Below are 20981 nucleotides of genomic sequence, written 5' to 3'. Positions count from 1 at the left end.
CTAAGAAACTAACATGAAAAAGTACTTTTAAGTACAATATCTAAGTTATAACTACCGGTAGTTATATTCAAGACTAAAAAATGTAAATATACTACTTCAATACATCAAAATATACCAAAACGTCTTTGCTATGTATTATGCAATGTATGTCTGGACCCCCTCGAAAACGAGATGGTGCATCTCAAGGGGCTTATCCAAATAAAGACATTTGAATTTGAATTTTTACTACACAACTTTCCTTCCTTTTTTGTAATGTATTATTTTTTATTTTTAACTTTATATTGCACCCTGAATACAGGATAGGCGGTAGAAAATGGATGGAACTTTCTATTGCATAGAATGAATAGGGATGGCCGCAGGTGAGGAGTAGGGTTTTATTTTGAAAATCACAACCGGAAACTCGCGTATGTTAACATTGCTGTCTGACAGTAGTCACAAACAGCTGGAGCGGATGAATCACTTCACATTGTATAGCTTGTACTAATTCACTGTGTGTTATCGACAGCCGCGTTCACTTTTATTCTACTTGAGTGAACTGTTTGTGTGTTCCTCCTGTTTTCTCTGTTTGCTCGAGACTCCGCCCACACATTCCTGTCTGTCTGGGCTGTGAAGAAGAGGAGGAGGAGGAGGAGGAGAGAGGCTGCTGCCTGTGGACGCCGAACCAGAGAGCAGATGATTAACAACAACAACAGCGCACAGCTTCTCTCTGACCGCTGCAGCTCGCTCACACAGCGAGCATCCGTCCCTGAAGTCTCCACTAACTGGACCCGGGTCGGTTCGCGTTCATTTCCTCCCTTCGCAAGTTGTTGGGAACTTTGTTTGTCCTGACTTGGATCTCTGGAGTTTCCAGTCCGACCGCTTCGCAACCAAACTCCGCCGCGTTTTCGCTGCTTTTTATCTGCAACAAGCAGCCAGAGGAGCAGAGAGGAGGTGTGGAGGGAATCATGGAGATCCTGGACGGTAGTGAACCGTTTCTACACTGGGACAGGAACCTCAGCGAGCTGTCTGAGGCCGGAGAGATCGACTGCGGGCTGTACACCAATGTAAGTAATAGTGACCTCACTGGGACATAATCACAATTCTCTCACTTTCATTGAGAGGAGGGGGGAAGGAGGTGTGTGTGTGTGTGTGTGTGTGTGTGTGTGTGTGTGTGTGTGTGTGTGTGTGTGTGTGTGTGTGTGTGTGTGTGTGTGTGTGTGTGTGTTACCCGGCTCTCCATTCACAACTTGAGCCTTGAGGTCCAGGATGCAACTTAAATGTGAATTCTCAGCTTTTTTTTCTTTTCTTTTCAACAAATGTTTAGCAAAACGATGACAAAGTATTAAAATGATGGTACAGTTTGTTTGTTTTTATCTTAAATGAAGAGTTTATACTTATTATCATGTTGAACATTTGATGTTTCCTCTCTGGACCTGCTGGAGTCCGGACCTGCTGGAGTTGTGCACAAGTAGAGACATAATTGTGGAGCATTGAGTCAGCGTGAACACACCTTAAAAGCTTTCATATTAACACCCTTATAAACTAATCCATCAGTTATTATGATCAGTGAGTTTGCTAGATCCGGGGAACGCTGATAAAAGCACATTTGGAGTTTTCATTCTTCTCTGTTTGGCTCCCTGAAGAGGGCAGATGTACCTTGTTGACGACAGTTTGACTGAAAGTATAAAAGAAGAAAGAGGGAAGAAAATGCAAAACCAGAGTTTCTTACATGACGTATTTGTTGTTGCAAATTAGTTATAATAATCTCTCGGAGACTGGGGTGAATATTTTGAGTCGAAAAAAGTGTAAATCATGGCAATAACTGAGCATCTCCTCTGGAAAGCTGCTTTTTTAAATCAGTTATGTAACTTCAAGTGTGTTCCAGCCATACGTCTCTCTGTGGGCCGAGAGGAGTGTCTGTGTCTGTGTCTGTGTCTGTGTCTGTGTGTGTGTGTGTGTGTGTGTGTGTGTGTGTGTGTGTGTGTGTGTGTGTGTGTGAGACACGATGGGAGGGAGTGTTTGGGTTTACAGGGAAAAAATCCAGCTGGCTTGCAGGATAGGAATCAGACACCACAGAGGCCTATTGAGACCTGAGACAATAACACACACACACACACACACACACACACACACACACACACACTCCTCAAGGCAAATGTGCAGACAGGTAAAGACTTGTGCTGTTAAAACTTCTGAGCATTGGCGCTGTGAACGCAGCTCCCTTTTAAAGGTCCTGAGGCTACAGTTCCTGCAGCGTCGCACCAGTGAGCTGCTGGAACATACTGGACGTGTTTGATGGAGATTAAACTGCTCATTAACGCTGTATAAAGTGATGAGGACAAAGATCGTCCACAGGGATACAGAAGAGAATCGTAAAAAAAAAAAAACTAAATAAGTTCCTGAATAAAGAGGAAATGATCAGTAGCAGCTGCATTAAGCTGCAGGTTTAATACTTGTACTCTGCTTGAGTATACTGCAGCAGTATACATCATACAAGTATCTATAATTGGCTTCACATTGATGAACTACTTTAGAAGGTTTGTGATTAAAAACAATAATGTTTGATACGATTCTGCATTTTGAGTATTTACTGTTAATACTAAACTATATTAAACTATTTTTTGAAAGACATGCACTTTTAGCAGCTGGGGAATGAAAGTTGCATCATGGGAAACTCAGTGTTTTAGGAGCTTGATATCTCAGCCTCTGATACTGGATGAATCTGATAGCCTAACGACGTGTCTTGCACACTTTATGAAAGTACATTACTGGATTTTCCCTTTATTTAACAATTCTGTGACATTTGCATTTAAAGGATGATTGATTACAACTTGCCTCTCATTCTCGTAGTTTTGTCCACCATTGTTTCACTTACAGCGACGGTGCAGGAGTTTAAACACATGAAACCAAGATTCACTGTGGTTTTGTTAGCAGGTCCTCCTCACAGAGTCCACCATGTTGCACCTCCATGGTTCTGCAGTAGCCCAGAGCTGACCAACCCTACATGGGCTCAGTAGTGTCGGTGAATCTGCAGGCAGAGTGTAAAACCATAGTCCCCTTTTAAGAATAGTACAAAGAAATGCTTATTTTTGGGTGAATCATTGGATGGTTTTAATGATGCATTAGCAGATTATTCTCACTCGCTGCTCAAAGTTGAAGCAGAGTTCCTCTCCAGGTGTTGCATACGAAGCCTTGCGCTCCCACACAGAGGCCAGGTTGTGTGAAGCACTAAGATTCTCTTGTTAGCGAGGTGGATATTCTATATATAGTAAAGCATGAATAGTATGTGTGTGAGGGCGGGGGAGGCATGAAGACTGCACTGTTTGGATCTCGGGCAGCTCGGGAAACAGACTGCAGGCTTTGTTGGGTCTCACTCTCACACTCTCTCCACAGGGGTTTGTTGACTTGAGATTCCTCACGACAGCGTAAAGCCTCTCCCTGGGCAGCATGCGTGGGATCCTCAGGCTTTAACGCTCATCACAGAGGTCCCTCATGTGTCACTACTGTGTGTTTATCGCAATCAAGTTCCTCAGGTTTTACAATCATAACACAGCGTCGGTGCCTAGGTGGAGTTTCGCTGTCATCGCCATTCATCCTCGTCAAAAAAGATTTTTACTGAAAGACTTTTTGACGTCATCCTCACGTAAACTCAGCCAGGTTTGTTTGACGCGTGACGTTCAATCTATTTCAGGGACGGAAAAAATGCAGCAAAACCAGAAGCCGGATTACAATTACAACCGCGATATACTAAAATAATATGTCAATACGATACAAGGAATGAAAACATAGATCGTAGTGTTTCTTTTGCAATTCAAATGTTTTCAGTCTTCTTTTTTGTTCTTTTATTTTTATTCTAAAACACTTTGAGGGAGAACGCTCATATTCACGAACAATAAATGCAGACACGACTTAAAATGAAATGGTAATAAAAAGACTAGAATGTCGGTTACGATCCATTTAATTAGCAACTAAACCTTGGAATTTTTGATGAGGACAACTTAACGCGACAAGGAAGTTTAACTTTGTGTTGGTTTTGGCGCCCCCTGTGGACATAAAAAATAAAACCTAATTTTCAGCCCTGCTTCTGGTTCTCCCGTGCCTCCCTTCCCTCCAGCGGGACCAGCTATACGTCCTGGGCCTGCAGCAGCGTTTCACCAAATGTCTGCATTGGTGCTTAGGGAAGCTTGGGTTCTTGTCAGTGGAGGAAACTTAAATGCTACCTACTACGGGCGCAGACTCGTGTCTTTCAGAAAAGTTGGCATGGCACTCAGCACATGTCACGCTCGTGTAGAGTCGCAGAAGAAGAGGACGTGCAGGGGAAACGAGCATATTTGCTCTGCACGTGCTCCAGGCGTTTCCAGCTGTGCGTCTGCTTACATAACACACAGCATACTTAACTGTGTCTATAGATGCAACTTTATTTACACGTGCAATGGATCTGACACCCGTTACTCAAGTTTTAAGCCACTATACTACTACTACATCTCAGAGGTATATATTATATACTTTTTACTATGTTTATCTGACAACAGTACATAAAGAAGTTATCTTCAGCAGTAAAATGAAAAGTAAAACTTTTTGAATTTGGTGTTGAATGCAAGACTTTTACTTTGCAGGGTATTTTCACAGTGCTTGTAGTCTTGTAAAGGATCTGAATCCACGTACCTATACACACTTATATTATTCATGAAGAGCAAACACACATGGAGTCGAAGGTTAACAGCTTGGTCCATGTGCTCACAGTGCACAGCCTGTTCTCCGTCCGGGCAGGGCATCCTGCTCGCCGGTGGCCTCGCTCTGTCTCCTTCTGAATGGTCCATGTGTTTGTTGTGTCAGTCTGTAGGCAGGGACGGTCGGTTAGTACACACACACACACACACACACACACTCAGCAGCCACAGTTTATATCCAGATAATGAAGAAATGATGACATCGTTTCACAACCAGGCACATTTTACTGACAATCAAAGGTCAAGTGTCTCCGCTGTCTGTTTATATTTCAGTGTCACTCACGTTCCAGCAGCGATGGAAGAAGTATTCAGATTACTAAGTAAAAGTACTAATATCACACTGTGAAAGTTACAAGCCAAGTCCTGCCCTCAAAACCCGACTGAAGTGAAAGTGTTATCAGCAACATTGCCTCAAAGTATGAAAAGTTAAAAGTATTATTGCGGTAAAGTGATCCCTGTCAGAGTTTTACTCTTAGATCCGGTATTTCTGGATTATTTATATACTGCTGGGTTGTTTATTCGACAGCAATGTGTCCTGTGAGAACCTCTAAAAAGAACAACTGCATCGTTTTCAGCTTTGTGTCGATGCATTTTTCCAGCTTTCCAGAGGCTTTTTAAATAATTAGCTAAGAGGGAAATCAAACATTCGGCATCAACGCATCTGCAGATTCACCGGACACAGGAAGGGGATGAGCAATTGTAATCTATAACTAAACTGACCACAATGAGTAACTCAAGCTGTCGGACAAATTTAATGGAGTAAAAAGTACACTATGTACCTCTAAGATGTAGTATGAAGTTGCAGAAAGTGGAAATACTAAAGTACAGTACAAGTACCTGAAACGTCACCACCACTGCGTTTTGTTCTATGTTTTACTCAACTAAAGGACGCTAGCTGTGTATGCTAATATGTGTCACTGCAGGTGTGGTGCCAGATCTTCCGGTTGGTTGACTGCATGAAACAGACCGCAGTTTAATTGATTTTACTATGACACAGAGAATTCACAGATTATAGTTCTACTGCTTCTAGAAACGAAAACATTTCACGAAACACATTAACACATGTTAGTAATTAGCATACTAACGAGCTAAACTGAAATGGGGAACATGGTAAACATGCTACCTGCTTAGGACCAGCGTGTTAGCATTGGCGCTTTGAGCTGCACTGCTAGCATGGCTGTACATTCATGGTTGTGTTTAGAAACTTGAATGTTTTACTGTTTAGAACCTAATTTAGTCTCTTAAGCCCAAGTTATGGTTCCGCGTTGACACAACCAAGGGGGCTTACGGACCCCTTGCGTCCTTGCGGACCCCCCTTACGTGCACCGCAAGGGCCTGACGTGCACCTCCCAAAAATCCTAGACGTGCGTCGAGGCGACGCAACACCAACGCAGCGGCATTGGCTGTGATTGGTCCGCTAACTACATCCGCTGGAGACTGCTTTTCCGGTTTCTACTCATAAACACCGCCATTTAAACATCAAATACTTTTATTGTTTGCACCTTGTCGCTTTTGCACAAAGAAATAAAACACTGAAAAATGGTGGATGTTTAAAGCCGGAAGGTAAACAAATAGGCTATTACGAGGCTAACAACGATATACGTCAAGAGTCTCGGTCAGTCGGTTAGTCTTTACAAAAAACATAGCGCCCGTTACCGGTGTGGCATTGAATTGCATTTCGACACGTAAACCCAACGCAGAACCATCACGGTCTCCAAGCAACTGCGTGGCCATTGCGTGGCCATTGGGTGATCACTACGTGGAAGCATAACCGAGCCTTTAGTTTTGGTTAGTTTTTTTTAGTTGCCTTGGAAGTAGGCTAAATCCCTCAACAGTTTAAAGAGCTAATCCACTGGGCTAAATTCTGTGTTTACTTCTGGTATAACTAAAACTACACATGGTATTAACTTTGATCTGTACCTGGATATCCTACTTGAATAGGGTAAAATATTAGACCTTCATATGTTTTATGGAGCTTGCTAGCTTAAACAAGCTCGGCTAAGCTAATGGTGGGAGCAAACAAGCTACCTGGTGTTACCAAGTTTATAGGGTTTTAGAGACTTTTAGAGAGAATTATTTATGTAATATTTACGTTTTTTTCCTCAAAATGTTTAGGTGGCTAGGAGTTGCTTACCCTGATGTGTGTTATTTTGCCAAATTGTCATAAATAATTACCTCAGTTGGAGACCCAGGTTGACAGATACCAGCCTTTTTCTTTAAGTTAGACATTTTAATATTGATGTTCTTTAAATACATATTTATTGCAGTAGTAATCATCACTACACTGGTTGTATATGGGAAGACTGTCCACAAAGTGCACTGTGCCATTTTGATCATGTGATCCTCTTTAATCACTTCATCGTTGCTTTAATCGGAGTGACCCCGCTGACACGAACTCTTTTGGCTTTAGAAAGTGACAGCGTGTCTACACATGGTGCGCACATGGACTCATGAAGGATACGCTCTCTTTTTTTCCAAATCTGATGCAACTTTTCTCCTCACTTTGAAAGTGGACTGAAGTTTTGCTGCAGGCGGGGAAGTGGCCATTTGAGAGCAAAGCGAAGGTAGTAATCAGTGTGAGAGGGATCATTATGGAAAATCCACAGGAGCCATCGTTCTCTGAGGCAAAGCTAAATTTACCTCCTGTCTGTATTTCTGTCTGTCTCTCCTGATTCTGCATGTCCCGTCCCCCATCTGCCCGACTCTGGTTTAGCTTTAGGCACCATAAAAGGTTTTAAATGTGTGCGTGTGGTTAGCAGGGTGTGGGCTTAATATCCCTGTGTGTAGCTTATACATCAGCCCTAAAATGACCCTGAAGCTGTTGAGTATTGTTGCCGCCTCTTGCTTGTTTCTTCATCGGTTTTTAAAGATACCACGGTCGAAATTAGAAATTAAATATACACTTTAAAGTGGCAGCATCAAGAGAATTTCCATAGATTTAGTTTTTGGGGCTTTCTGCATGAGCGTCAGTGTTGGAAACATCAAAGTGTATAAAGCCTGTAAACTGCTTATTAAACAGTGAGGTGTATGAGGTGTGAGACCCGCTCAACTTTGATGTTTTTTTGTGGATGTTGCAGCTCATATCCTGACTCCAAGTGTACAATCAAGACAGAAACCTCTCCATCCACTGTCTAGTTAACCTTTCACCTCTCTTCCCAGGCTTCTTCCTCCTCCTCCTCCTCCTCCTCCTCCTCCTCCTCCTCCTCCTCCTCCTCCTCCACTCCTCCGGGCTGGGCCGAGATTCAGAACGAGTCGGCTCCTGTCCAAAATACCAGAAACTCCTCCATTTCTGCTTGTTAACATTCTTCTTTCTCTCCCTGACTCTTCTTTCTTTGTGAACTTTGAGTAATTCTAATCTTTCTTTTTCTCTCCAACTGGTTCTTTCTTCCCTCCCTTCTGTTTCCTTTACCTGTTTGGTTTTTAAATAAACTTTTTAAGTGAATCTTCTCCCTTAAACTTTTCCACACATATTTTATTCCAGATAACGTTTTTTGTCGTATCACAAATACACTTCTAGTCCATGGAAGGGTGAAGGCAAGACAGGTGGAGTCATACAAGCACACAACTTTTACCCAGAAGACCATTGTTTCTGTCCCTTGTGAAAGACTAATTTTAATTTATACCTTTAACTTAAATAATGTAACAAATATATTTATTTCAAGCCAAACCGTGATTTTTTTAATAGTCCTAACCGAGTAGTTTTGATGCGTTTTTGTTTTCAATGTTAACCCTGTGTTTAAAACTGCAAACCGTAAGCTGGCAGAAAATACATTTCCTTCCAAACTTAATTGAGGGTGCAGTTTAGTTGTCTGGGAAAGTATTTTCTGTCGGAGACAGCTGCAGTGTTCCCATTGTAAGACTGGTGAGGTCAGAACTGCTCTTCTGTACACATTTAGTCTGTCCTTTTAGACGTCTCGCAGATGTTGGTGGCTCCGTCAATTGCATCCAAGTGTGAGAGACCAAATGTGAGCTGTCTGGCTGGCTAGGATTTCATGCTATTCAGACAATTAGTTGCACTCAGCAGCACATGGTCCAACTTTGGGGTCTGCACTTGCAATGGAAAGTATGCTTTCTATAATATTCTGCATAACAAGTCTGACATGAGTCTGGCGATCGGCGATTGGAAGATTCTGCAAAAATACTGGATCATTGCGTTTTAAAAACTAAATCTCTTGGGATAGATTGTTGTTATTAAAATGACCTTACTATGCACTACAATCATTATCTCACTACTGCGCACAGCATGCTGGCGTTGCCGCTATAGAGTGAGGAATCCTGCAACCCTGTGGCCATCAAGCATTGTTGGCGGATACTGTAACGTGTTATTGTTTTAGTTGGACCACTTAACTTCAACGCTGATGTGAAGAGAAAGGTATGTGATGGAGTGATAAGTGCTACATCATAAACAAAGAGGAGATCTGATGTCTGGGTGATTTCATCGGCTATCTCAGTGAGGTGGTAAATATACTGCGAGGCAAAAAATATTGCAGTAGTATCAGCTTTTAAAAATCATTCTTGGCTCTGGATTCCTAAGAGAACAACTGTCCATCACACCTTTCCCTTCACATGAACCTTTTCATTCGAAGGGGCATGAACAAGCCCATTCATCTGTGCAAAGTTCAGTGTGTGCGTGTGTGTGTATGACTTGACATTCAAGCATGCCTCTACTTGGCAAGCACCACAGAGAGCTCCGCTTTAACAGAGGAATTAAGATCACAGGCGCGCCCAAACAAGTTTCCCGCAGTGTTTGCCAGTGATTAAAGCGATCTCCATGGGCTACTCAAGACCTGCATTGATCCAGTTTGTACCCAGAATCCAGCAGGAGGTGGAGCAAGGAGGTGCTTCAGTGAAAATGAGCTCCATACTGATCTTAACAGCGAATGCTTTGTGGGTTAATCCAGCAGCAAATAACCACATAAACAATGAAAGCACTCGAGAGAAGACTGATATGTGGATTCCTCTTAATCTACGTCTTGATGTTTCCAGCAGATACTTGTTGAGTCTCATTGATTTTAAACTGGAGAGAGTTGATGGGAATGAAGAGGAGAGAAGGAGCAGCTTGTGTTGGAGGAAGAAAATTAAATAAAAAAACAAAAACGCTAAAGGAGAGCTGGAAAAACTAGAAAGAGTTGAGGGAGTTCACTGGTTGAGTAACTGCTGGGTGGGTGTGTGTGTGTGTGTGTGTGTGTGTTGGTACTTGATGACCAGTCGGTGTTACAGTGCAGAGATGGGGAAAAAAGTTATTCATGTGTGTGTGAGCTCGTTATAAACTGGGTCAACACACACTCGGGATGAGAGGGTGAGAGACGTCAGAAGACAGCTGTGCTTGTTTTTGACACAGTCTCAGCACAGGGAGTCTATTAGTTTACCCCGAACATTGATGTGATTATACATGACCAGTATTTAGCCCGATATTACCATGAAGTTAATCTTTCTTTGAGTTGTTACTAAAATGTTACTTTATCTTCATATTTATCTAAAGGTTCAGTCAGGTGTTGCTCTATATTTCCTTATTGTCAGCAAATCTCATGAAAACACCAAAGTGTGTTTGTACATCTCTGAATACTTTCTGACTTCCTGGTTGTAGCTCTCAGCCTCAATCATCTCACAGATGAAAGGATTGATACCACTCTTGTGTCTGTTTAGTAAAGCTATAGGGGGCAGCGGGTTAGCTTAGCTTAGCATAACTACTGGAAACAAGTGTAAACAGCTAACCTGGCCCAGTCCGGAAGTAGCAACGTCCTCCTACCAGGGTTATGTGTCATCCTATTTATTTTAAAAAGAAGTTCGAACGTGTAGTTTCAGCAGGGAGTAGGATTGTTTCCTGACCCAGCTGGTTGCTGTTAATTCAAAGAACAGGAGGAAATAGTGCATCTGTTGAGGACTGACTACAGCAGCGTATTAATCCACATTTAGATTAATCTTTCTACATCTTTCTAATTGCCTGTCATTTTTCTATTTGCCTAATAAGCTGTCATTGTTGACCTGTGGCGGCCTGCCAAGAAGCTGCTCTGCTCCTGGAATTTAGCTAGTTAGCTCGCTTGCTAGCTAGTGCTAACTCGCAACACATTTTTGAATAGGAAAAGACCTGAGGAGCAGACCGACAGCCCCGCTGACAAAAGCAGTAAAACCCAGCATGGGTTCAGCGCCATTGTCTGGTTAGTGGGGTCTTAAAGACCTTTTGCAGAAGCTAATGCTGTGGTGAGTGTTTGTGGCAGCAGGGCAGCGTATGTGGGAGTGAGTCAACATGAAACAGCCTGTGTGCTAATGGAGGGACATGTCACCCAGTGCAGCAGTGTGTGTTTTTAATAGTCTTTGGACAACAACAGAGCTCCGTTGCACAGAGGAAGAAGATGTTTCAGGCTGAAGACTTAAATACTGCCACCGTCGAGCTGATGCTGTAGCTTCTATCTGGGTAAGTCATTTTCTCTGGAGGGTCCGTGTGTGGTGTGTGTGGTGTGTGTGTGTGTGGGAAGAGTGGGGTTGGTATGCTGTGACCGGTCAGTATGACAGAGACTGGAAAGTTTGTGTTGCTCTGTGTGTGTGTGTGTGTGTGTGTGTGTGTGTGTGTGTGTGTGTGTGTGTGTGTGTGTGTGTGTGTGTGTGTGTGTGTGTGTGTGTGTGTGTGTGTGTGTGTGTGTTTTGAGGGTAGGAGATTTAACTTTTGGGAAGGATCCAGACGGGGAGGGATTTTACAAGAAGGGAGACCTACAGGGGGAGAAAATTAGACCGTTTTCCATTTGTCATCGTCTGGGTCTGCTTTTCTTTAGGTCTTTGTTTGAGGCCTCTTCTGTTCATCTGTATAACTAATACACACACACACACACACGCACTTTATATCAGTGTCAGATAACGACTCACTCTCACATTTGAACTTCGACCCGGCTCGGTTTGTCTCCACTGTGACACTTCCTATTTTTAACCTACTTCCTGTCGTGGCTCTGGATACGCTCTGCCGTCTTGTAATCAAGTGTGAAAGCATTAATGAGAATTAGGAGGAAAAAGGAGGGCGACGCCGTTAAACAGGAAATGGAAGCCGTAATGGATCCCGCTGTGATTTCTGTCACATTCTGACGTTGTGTGTTTGTGTATTCCTGTCCTCACCCTGCGGAGAGTCAACACTGCTGGGTGTCACGCCTACTGTTATTCTCTCACATCCTGATGTTTACATCCGTTAACCATCTCTCCACCCCACAGTCACAATCCTGTTTAAGGAAAGAGGTCAAATATATGACCATAGCAAGCCATTCTTTTTGTATATTTAGGAGCTTTAAAATCAACTACTGTTTGTCTTGCATGCAGAACATACAGTTGGAACTTTTTGCCAACTACACACAAAATCGATGCATAGATTTTTTGTGAATGAGTCACTGTCACCTTTGACCCCACTCAAAGAGGAAACTGTACCTTGAGGTTTGGGTTGGTGAAGGGTCCACCTTAGTGCTCACCAGGTCTAGGTGTGGGTTACAGCTGAAAGAAAGGGTTTCTTTGTTATCTGAAAACGTGCAGGAGATTCTTTGCTGTTTTTCTTCCTTCAATGACTGTTTGGACTTTTCCTGGTGTGCTTATGCCGTCCTTGATGACTACATAAGTTTGGCAAATCGAGCTCCCAGGATCGATGTCTAGAATCTGGGTCAGGAGTGTGTGTGTTGTACTTTTATCCTTGTTAGAACCGCTTCGAGCTACTGTTGTAATGAGGGCATTTCTGAGGAGTGAGGTCACTTCGGTTCTTCAGACGTTACGGAACAAATGATGTCAGTAAGACAGATGTGTGTTTTGTGTGTGTTGGAAATGATGGCGTCACACATAAAGCTGCAGCCTGTTAGAACTCCAACACAGTCCAGCTGGCATGAGGCCTTGGTGCTGGGCTTGCCTCCTGTAGTCCCCCCCATTGATAAGACCCTGACAGCAGAACCCCTCCAAGGCCTGCAAACCGTCTCTTTATGCTGACACAAACAATATCAATGCCACAGCAAAGGTGGCCTCCAATCTCAGTGCTGATACTACAAATGATAAGTGGTTCCAGAAGGTGATGTATAGTCCTGCTTACTGTCAGGGTTATCTACCGCAAAGATAGAATGGTTTTGTAAGGGATTTGTTTTGGCTCATTCTGGAGGAGCTTGTGTGCCTGAACAGCTGTTTTTATACATGCCACTTTGGTCCAGATATTCATGTTGCCCAAAAATGGAAATCCTGTGATTTGGGGTACTTTTTTAGCCTTACAATCAGATAATACGTCTATATTCAGTCTAATACAGGCAGCAAACTCCGGTTTTGAAAAGTGAAGCCTATACTGAAAGGCCTTAAACTTGCATTCTCTCTGTTGGCCAACAGGGTGCGACTCCTCTCATTGCTAGAAGAAATCTGATTACATGGAAGTCAATGTGAAAATGACCCTAGTTCTCACTTGATTTATTATCTCGGTAAAGCTTGTAAACATGGGTTTATGGTCTCAGCCTTTAGTTTCAAGTCTTCTTCAATCCAGCATGATGTTCATTTAGAACATTATGGTCCATTTAGAGTCAAATAGACCATAAAGCACCAGCAAAGAAATACGAATACGTTGATTCAATCGTTAATTCCTATATAAAAGTTCATTCTTTGCTACTGTAGTATGTATATCTATAAAATGAACAAAAAGCTCTCTGACACTAGAATAAAAGAAGGACTCTGTCATTTTTAGAAATCTGCACAAACACTGGTATGGTAATTAGCTGTGTAAACTGCTCAAACACTAGTTTCCTGCCTCTATTTGACTTTTGAAGTTATGACACGTATTATAATATTATATAAGGTCGTCCTCAGAGCCAGTGAAGGAATCTCTCCGCTCAAGTTTCTACACATGGACTTCAGCTCAGCGTTGAAACAGCTTGCACACATTGTTTGCATTCCAGCAGATATTTGCTGCACCTTGGTTTACAGCTGCAGGAGTGGGGATGCAATTACAGCAGCTGACGTTCAGATATGCAAATATTATGCTCTTCTTTATCTCAAAGTGTTTTTGGAATTTCACCAGAGGGCCATGAATGGTGGGAATTAGCTGAGAAAGCAGACGAACTGGAACTGAGAGTCTTGGAGCAGCTGGGAAACTGAGGTTGAAGCAGAATAAATAAAATGTTCCCCTTCAGTTCCAAAACACCCTCAAGCAAAGCCTTTTCTACGAGGAAGTGTTCTTGTTTCCTCAGAAACACCCTGAAAGCTGCAACAAAACTCACGTATATTTCAGTTTTTTAAATTTTATTTAATATTTTCTGTCATGGAGCTCAAGCTTTGGATCAAGCCTGCATGTGTTTTTGTTGCCTGTTTTGCCCTGGGCCACTCTTTAAAATAGGTTGTAATTTCAGTGACGCTTTCCAAGGTAAACCAAGTTTTGTTTGGCAAGTGAGGCGTCCTGTATCGTTGAAGTTATTAACTTTGAGTTAGTAAGTTGAAGTTATTAACTTTGAGTTAGTAAGTTGAAGTTATTTATGAATACAATCACAAGGCAGTTTCAAAGAGTGTCACAGAAACTTTCAATGTAACTGAAACAGACTTCTAAACTAAATACAAGCGATAACAAAAACAATTGAAGGGCAGCAGAAAATGACAAGTCTGTTTTTAAAAAGCTGACACCAATGACTTTATTAATATTAAATAAATAATTTAGAAATGCTTTATAGATCACTTATAAACTATTAATAAGAACAACTTTGGGTTGCCAGGTTGTTGTTTATCCTCCTGCATCACGACACTTGTGATCTTCTGTAAAAGAGTTCACTTGGTGTCGTATTACATACCAAGGCGAATTAAAAGTTGCAGACTTGAATTATTAAAAGAAACCTTAAGTAATGAGTTATCAGCATTTATAATTTAAGATGATTGACAACATCGTATTGATAACATCAGGGTTTCTTGGCTACAACTTGGACTCCGTATTTGTAGCCTGGATTTGTTTACATTTTGGCAAATTAAAATCATTAAAAGAATGCCGAATTAGCAATTACCTGCACCTTTTTTCATCACATCTGTTGATTTGTAGTCAAGAATCGCTGGATTAATTTGATACTGACGAAAATTTAAAAACGGGATGTGCAGTTATGAGGAGCCCCCATTTCACTCTATTTACAAAAAAATGTATGGATATATATCTGCTTATAAATGGTTTATATTGATCTCTAAAGTAAATGGTAAATGATTTATTAACTATTAAAAAACCCATTGTTACAAATTATAAACCAAACTATGAAAAGAATTAAGATTTCACTGAAATGAATGAGCGATTAATGTGCAGATTAGCGGTCAGGTATCTCTTCAGACTTTAATACTGGTTATCTGGTTATGATGGGTCACGTGCTGTAATGTGTGATAGTGGTCGAGTACATAAGTCTTCAACCTGCATGCAAAGCAAACAAATGAGTCAGTCACTTTATCTTGTGTATCTTCATGTGTTCATCTTTTTATTAGTGTGTTTGTGAAGTTGTATCATCAGCAAAGGCACACACGGACGAGTCCAGGTCAAGGTACACACCCACTCACACACACACACACAGACACACACACACACACACACACTCGAGGGAGACGACCCTTGGGCCTGTGTGGGTTTGTCTGTGTGTGTGTGCTTCTTTAGTTTTGTCAGGTTTACTCTTGTACATCTGGTTTTTGCTTTTCAGGGGAGGAAGGTGTTACATCATCAACCCTCCTCCTCCTCCTCCTCCTCCTCCCCCTACTGAAGTGTAAACTTCTGGCCATTAAAGGTTAAAACAGACATGCTACTTCATTTAACTGAACGTTTACAGGCCTGAGAGGGCATTCCTTCCCGTCTTTTCCACTCCCATACCATGAATTTAACTGCTAACTAGTGACCAACACAGCTGTCGAGGCTTTTCTTGTGAAGCCTCATCACTCGCCACTCTGCCTGCAGTCTTTTGCAGGAAACCGGATTACTGGTGCACCACTTAGTTTCAGACTGAAATCTCAGCAACTAATGGATGGATCACAATTAAATTTGTTCCCCAGAGGATGAATCCTACTGACTTTGGTGATCCTCTGACTTTTTTTAAAAAAAAATTAAAATTTGGACAATTGGACATATTGAAATGAAACTAATGTAAAATCGTAAAAATTTGTAAAAAATGACCTTCCCTTTTCCTCTAGCGCCCCATCAGGTTGAAAGTTGAATTAATCCAGTGTTAATTTGTACTAAGCTCCGCCCTCTCATGTCACTTCTGGTTCCAAGAAAACCAAGATGGTGACGGCCAAAATGCCAAATGCAAGGATTCAAAACCGCGGTCCACAAACCGCTGGGTGAGGTCACGGCGTTCTTATATACAGGCTGTGGCTTAAACTCAGCTAATAATTATCCCTCACACACAGCTCTGCCTCTTATACGTTTTCTGACCCAGTTTGGCGTTTCTCTGACTTTATTAAGATTTTCACACATATTAAAAGTCTAGCAGAACTTCTGAAAGGACCGTCTCTCTTTGGATGACACAGGGTTTCTGCGTGTTTCACCAGAGATAATCACTCTGCATTTCCTCATCTGGAGGCTTCATTAAAAGATAACAATCTGCACTTTCAGCGATGTTCTCTACTCTGTTTCAAACTTTATTCAGAAAAAAAAGAAGAAAAGAGAATAGCCTCTTTGTTACCGCTGCTCCATCAGAGTAGCTACAGATTCTTGCCCTAGTTCCAGTTAACTCCCTGTTTTCCCATTTAGGTCTCAGGTTCTGGTTCCCAGCTGAAAAGTGTTGAGTTACAGTCGCCCCAAATAACACCTCTCTGTCAGGGCTGCAAAGACAAAGAGGGGTGTGTGTGTGTGTGTGTGTGTGTGTGTATGTCTGTCTTCAACCAAACCACACACACTCCCACTGCAGAAATGACAGGGAGCGTATACAAGTCCTCACTATGTGAGTCCTTGCTGTGGCTCTGCAGAGACGGACTTCTCCCATTTCCCTTTTCCTAAACAACATGAGGCTTCGTTCTTCCAGTGTTGAAGTCAAGAGTTAGCTGTGGGCTACAACGTCAGCGCCATCGTATCGTGTTTATGCACATTTCTGGTAGATTAACTGCTTCTGCTGCTACTGCTGATGAAACTACAGGCTGTCAAAGGTCATACGTACCCACAGAATGGCTTAAAAACAGATGGGTTCTGTATGTAATTACTCCTCCCTAAAAACTCCACCCTCTTTTTCTTTAACCATCATGAGATTTTCTCCTCGTTTTGAGCTGAAACCTAATCAATTATGTTTTCTTTACTCCTCCTTAGTTCTGATCATTGAAACCCAAATTGTACAAAATGTTCCCAGGATCTGTACAAGGTCTGACAAATCCTTACACATTTAGTTAACTATGTATATATATATATATATATATATATATATATATATATACCTCATGAAGGTGTACTGATGTGGCTTTTTGGACGTGTTGTAGACCTTCAGTTCTTTAGCAGAATATCTGAGATATTTTCACACCATTATCTCCAAATTTGAATAAATGCAACAACCATTTTATTGATTCACGCTTCATAATAATTACTATCATCACCATAGCAAAACCCCTCATCTGTCAGTGTCTGACGGGCTGTAATCATATCGGCAGCAGTCTGACGTATAAGATGACTCGGTAACCGTGGAGATGTGGTTACCAGGTGACACTGAGGGGGGGGGGGTAAAGCGCTGTGAACCGTTCATGTGTGCACACGATGTGATGAGTTTTGGCCCAAAAATCTAAATGGACTCATTTGATGGATAAATGGTTAAATATTTGTCTTCCCTCCTTGAGGAGATTCACGGTATGCTGTCAGTGTTTGCATCTCTGTCTCACACACACACACACACACACACACACACACACACACACACACACACAGACAGACAGACAGACACACACACACACACACACACACACACAGACAGACAGACAGAGAGAGAGAGAGAGGCTTGAAACCTTATTGGGCAGCATATGGTGGCTGGAGTGTGCTGTGTGTTTATGGAGTTAAGAGGTCATTTCTCTGTGTGTGTGTGTGTGTGTGTGTGTGTGTGTGTGTGTGTGTGTGTGTGTGTGTGTGTGTGTGTGTGTGTGTGTGTGTGTGTGTGTGTGTGTGTGTGTAATTGAAGCCACATGTTTGGCGTCCGGCCGTTCGCCCTCCTCCTGTTTCCTCCATCTTGATTTCACTCTCACTTTATCCGTATACACAAAATGTGTCTACACGGTAAATGTGACTCTAGATTTCCTTTCCTTTCCTATTTCCTTCTTTTCTTTCCTTCAGTTTTTTCCTAACTTGAAGCAGCACTCTTTGTTAAACTTGCACTATACTTAGTCTTTCCTGTGAACGTATGAAATGTGTTATATAAATAAATGTGCCTTTGACGTTCTAAACCGTTGCCTGAGAAAAGAAAACCGAGTTTCATGTGTTTTGTAATTTAAACCTTTATTCCCTGCTCGTTGGTCCAGACTCCCACATGACCAACATCCCAGCAAAGTTACACCAGAAATACTTTCACCTTCCGCTCGAGTTCGAGTGAGGACACGACTTATTCAAACTTAAAAACTTAAGTAAATCTTAAGTAAATCTTAAGTCTTGATTGATTGAAAATGAATTTTCTCCTGTTGCTTAAGAACATTTGGGGTTTTTTTCACTGTTGGTCAAGCAAAACAAGACATAAAGACATAAAATAAAAACTGTGTTTTTAAGTAAGAAAGCTGTTCCATTGCTATTTAAACCATTTGAAGGCCTCTCAGCCTCTCACACTCCTCCATTTACCATCAGTTAAGACCCTCAGGGTCCAGGACTTCAGGCCTCAGGGGGTATTGGGACTGGGTTTTTCATTTTGTAGATGAGTGAAACCTGGGAAGCACAACCTTATATTTAATTTTTTTTTAAATCTGAAATATAAGGTTGTGATGGTTTTCTGGCGGCCCAGCAAATTAGAGGTTGACACAGGAGACGTGTGTCAGTATGTCATCGCCTGCAGCGCCTTTTCCTTACGTTCACCTGAACACTCACCTTGTTGAGAGATGGAAGGAAAAAGATGGAGAGCAGGAAAGAAGAAGGCAGCAGGAATGTGGTGAAGGAGGAGGAGAGCCGATGAAAGGGGAGAGTAAGAGGAGGAGGAGGCTGTTAACTTCTATAAGCGTTAACTTAAGGCAATATGTCAAACACTCAGAAAGAGAGAGACAATTTTACACGTTTTTAATAGGCTGCTTTAGTTCCCAGAGGGGAAACTTCAAGGAAAGGTGGCAGTAAAAGATGTACAGTCTCTCATTACATGCAGGCTGTTATAGACTGTCTGCATGCTCGACTATGCCGGCCTCAAAGTGATATTGTATGCTTGTATTAAATCAGATGCTCATCATATTTTCTTCCTCCTTTTGCGCAGCACTTCTCCGAGCTCCTTGACGACCTCTCCCAGGATGCTTTGCTGGGCCAGCTGCTCAGCGACCCCTTCCTGTCCGGCGTGAGAGGCGGAGTGGAAGCCATGGAGGGGGAGGACGGGAGCGACCTGTCCCCGTCCTCCCCTCTCCCCCCGCACATCACGGCCGAGCACAGCTACTCGCTCTGCGGGGACAGCCGGCCGCAGTCGCCGCTGTCGCACCTGACCGGTGAGCAAGGCAGCGACGCCGGTGAGCCTCTTCTTCTTTTCAGTGATAGTGTCTTCATCTTTAAATGAAAAATTCAATGCATGACAAATAAAACACATGCAAGGAAACTTTCCCTCCAAACTAAAACACTGACAGGAGTCCATATACAATCATAGAAACACAGAAACATTTACAATCTTAGAAACATAAAGTCATAGAATCATAAAATCATAGAATCATAGAATCATAGAAACATTTTAAATCATAGAAACATTTACAATCTTAGAAACATAAAGTCATAGAATCATAAAATCATAGAATCATAGAAACATAGAAACATTTTAAATCATAGAAACATTTACAATCTTAGAAACATAAAGTCATAGAAACATAGAATCATAGAAACATTAAAATTCTTAGAAACATAAAGTCATAGAAACATAGAATCATAGAAACATTTACAATCTTAGAAACATAAAGTCATAGAATCATAAAATCATAGAAACATTAAAATTCTTAGAAACATAAAGTCATAGAAACATAGAATCATAGAAACATACAAACAGCGTCCCCTCTTGTTCATCAGAGTCGGATGGAGATTCAGCTGATTGGCCCATGGAGCAGGAGGACCCCATCGACAGCCTCCTGTGCGAGACTCCTTCCCTCCTCCCCACCCTCTCCCTCTCTCTGGCCTCCAGCGGGGCCAAGGCACCCGAGGGCCCCGATGCGGCCCCTGCTGCTCCCGGCTCCCCAGCTCCGATCACCGTCAGCAGCCACAGTCAGGCCAAAGGTTTCAAGGTGAGACTTCCCCCTGATGATCAGGATGAAAACAGGTATTTGTGTTGTGTTTTGTCACTGTTTGTAGCCCTGTCATCACTTGTTCTCTGTTATCAGATCAAAGAGGAGAACATCATCCCCCAGATCAAACTGGAGCCTCATGAAGTGGACCAGTTCCTCAATCTCTCCCCCAAAGGTCTCAATTTAAACTTTCACTGCTGCACGTCAGTTATCTGATGCTACAACGACCCCTGCTGGTCATTTGTTGTCATCTCATAATGATTTTTTTCCTTCTTCTTTTATTAATATTAAATACAAAAAAAGATGGGAAAGTAAAGTAAACAGATATGAAAAATCGCTACAGTCAGAAAAGGTAGAGATTCATACACAAAATGCTAAATTATAAAGATAACACTGTATGGAAAAATAGACACACGGACGAGGAGCACAAACCGTATTATTAACAATAATTTCAGTAATTTGCAAAACTACATGAAACCAGCCTAGTATGAATATTATTTTTGCCCAAAAGAATCACAAGATTAACTGAAAAATGAACTGAAGTAAATTACACAAACGTAGTAAATGAATGTTGTCTGATATCCTTAATTGAGTCAAAAAAAAGTTTGCCAGACTGCAAAATGCCCCTGCAAGCATAAAAAATGTTTCATATTTCATCCTGGAAGACCTTTAAATAATCTTTCTAAAGTCCCTCATGCCCGTCCTGTTTCAGGTCTGGAGTCGCTGCAGATGCCTCCCACTCCTCCCAGCTCCCACGGCAGCGACTCGGAGGGCAGCCAGAGTCCCGTCCACGCCCCGCCAGGCCTGTCCTGCCCCACCTCCCCCACCAGCCCCCCTCCATCCCAGGCCAGCCTGAAGGTGTCGCCTCGCGCTGCTTCCTCCCTGTCCAACTCCCCTCTGCTCACCGCC

General features: G+C 42.2%; 1 protein-coding gene across 1 annotated transcript in view; it reads left to right on the top strand.

The window, feature by feature from the left end:
- The first annotated feature begins 487 nt into the window (after positions 1-487).
- Positions 488-20981, top strand: part of creb3l2 (cAMP responsive element binding protein 3-like 2) — a 26705-nt gene continuing 6211 nt past the window's right edge. The window contains exons 1-5 of the mRNA XM_084038767.1: positions 488-1043; positions 19073-19316; positions 19861-20072; positions 20169-20247; positions 20785-20981. The exon at positions 20785-20981 is cut by the window's right edge and continues 6 nt beyond it. Coding sequence (XP_083894893.1) covers positions 945-1043; positions 19073-19316; positions 19861-20072; positions 20169-20247; positions 20785-20981 — 831 coding nt within the window. The 5' untranslated portion in view covers positions 488-944. The remainder of the gene's footprint in view (positions 1044-19072; positions 19317-19860; positions 20073-20168; positions 20248-20784) is intronic.

This window comes from Eutrigla gurnardus (assembly GCF_963514095.1).
Source record: "Eutrigla gurnardus genome assembly, chromosome: 21".
Classification (NCBI taxonomy): domain Eukaryota; kingdom Metazoa; phylum Chordata; class Actinopteri; order Perciformes; family Triglidae; genus Eutrigla; species Eutrigla gurnardus.
The sequence above is the reverse complement of the archived record's forward strand: the minus strand, read 5'-3'. Positions and strand labels throughout refer to the sequence as shown.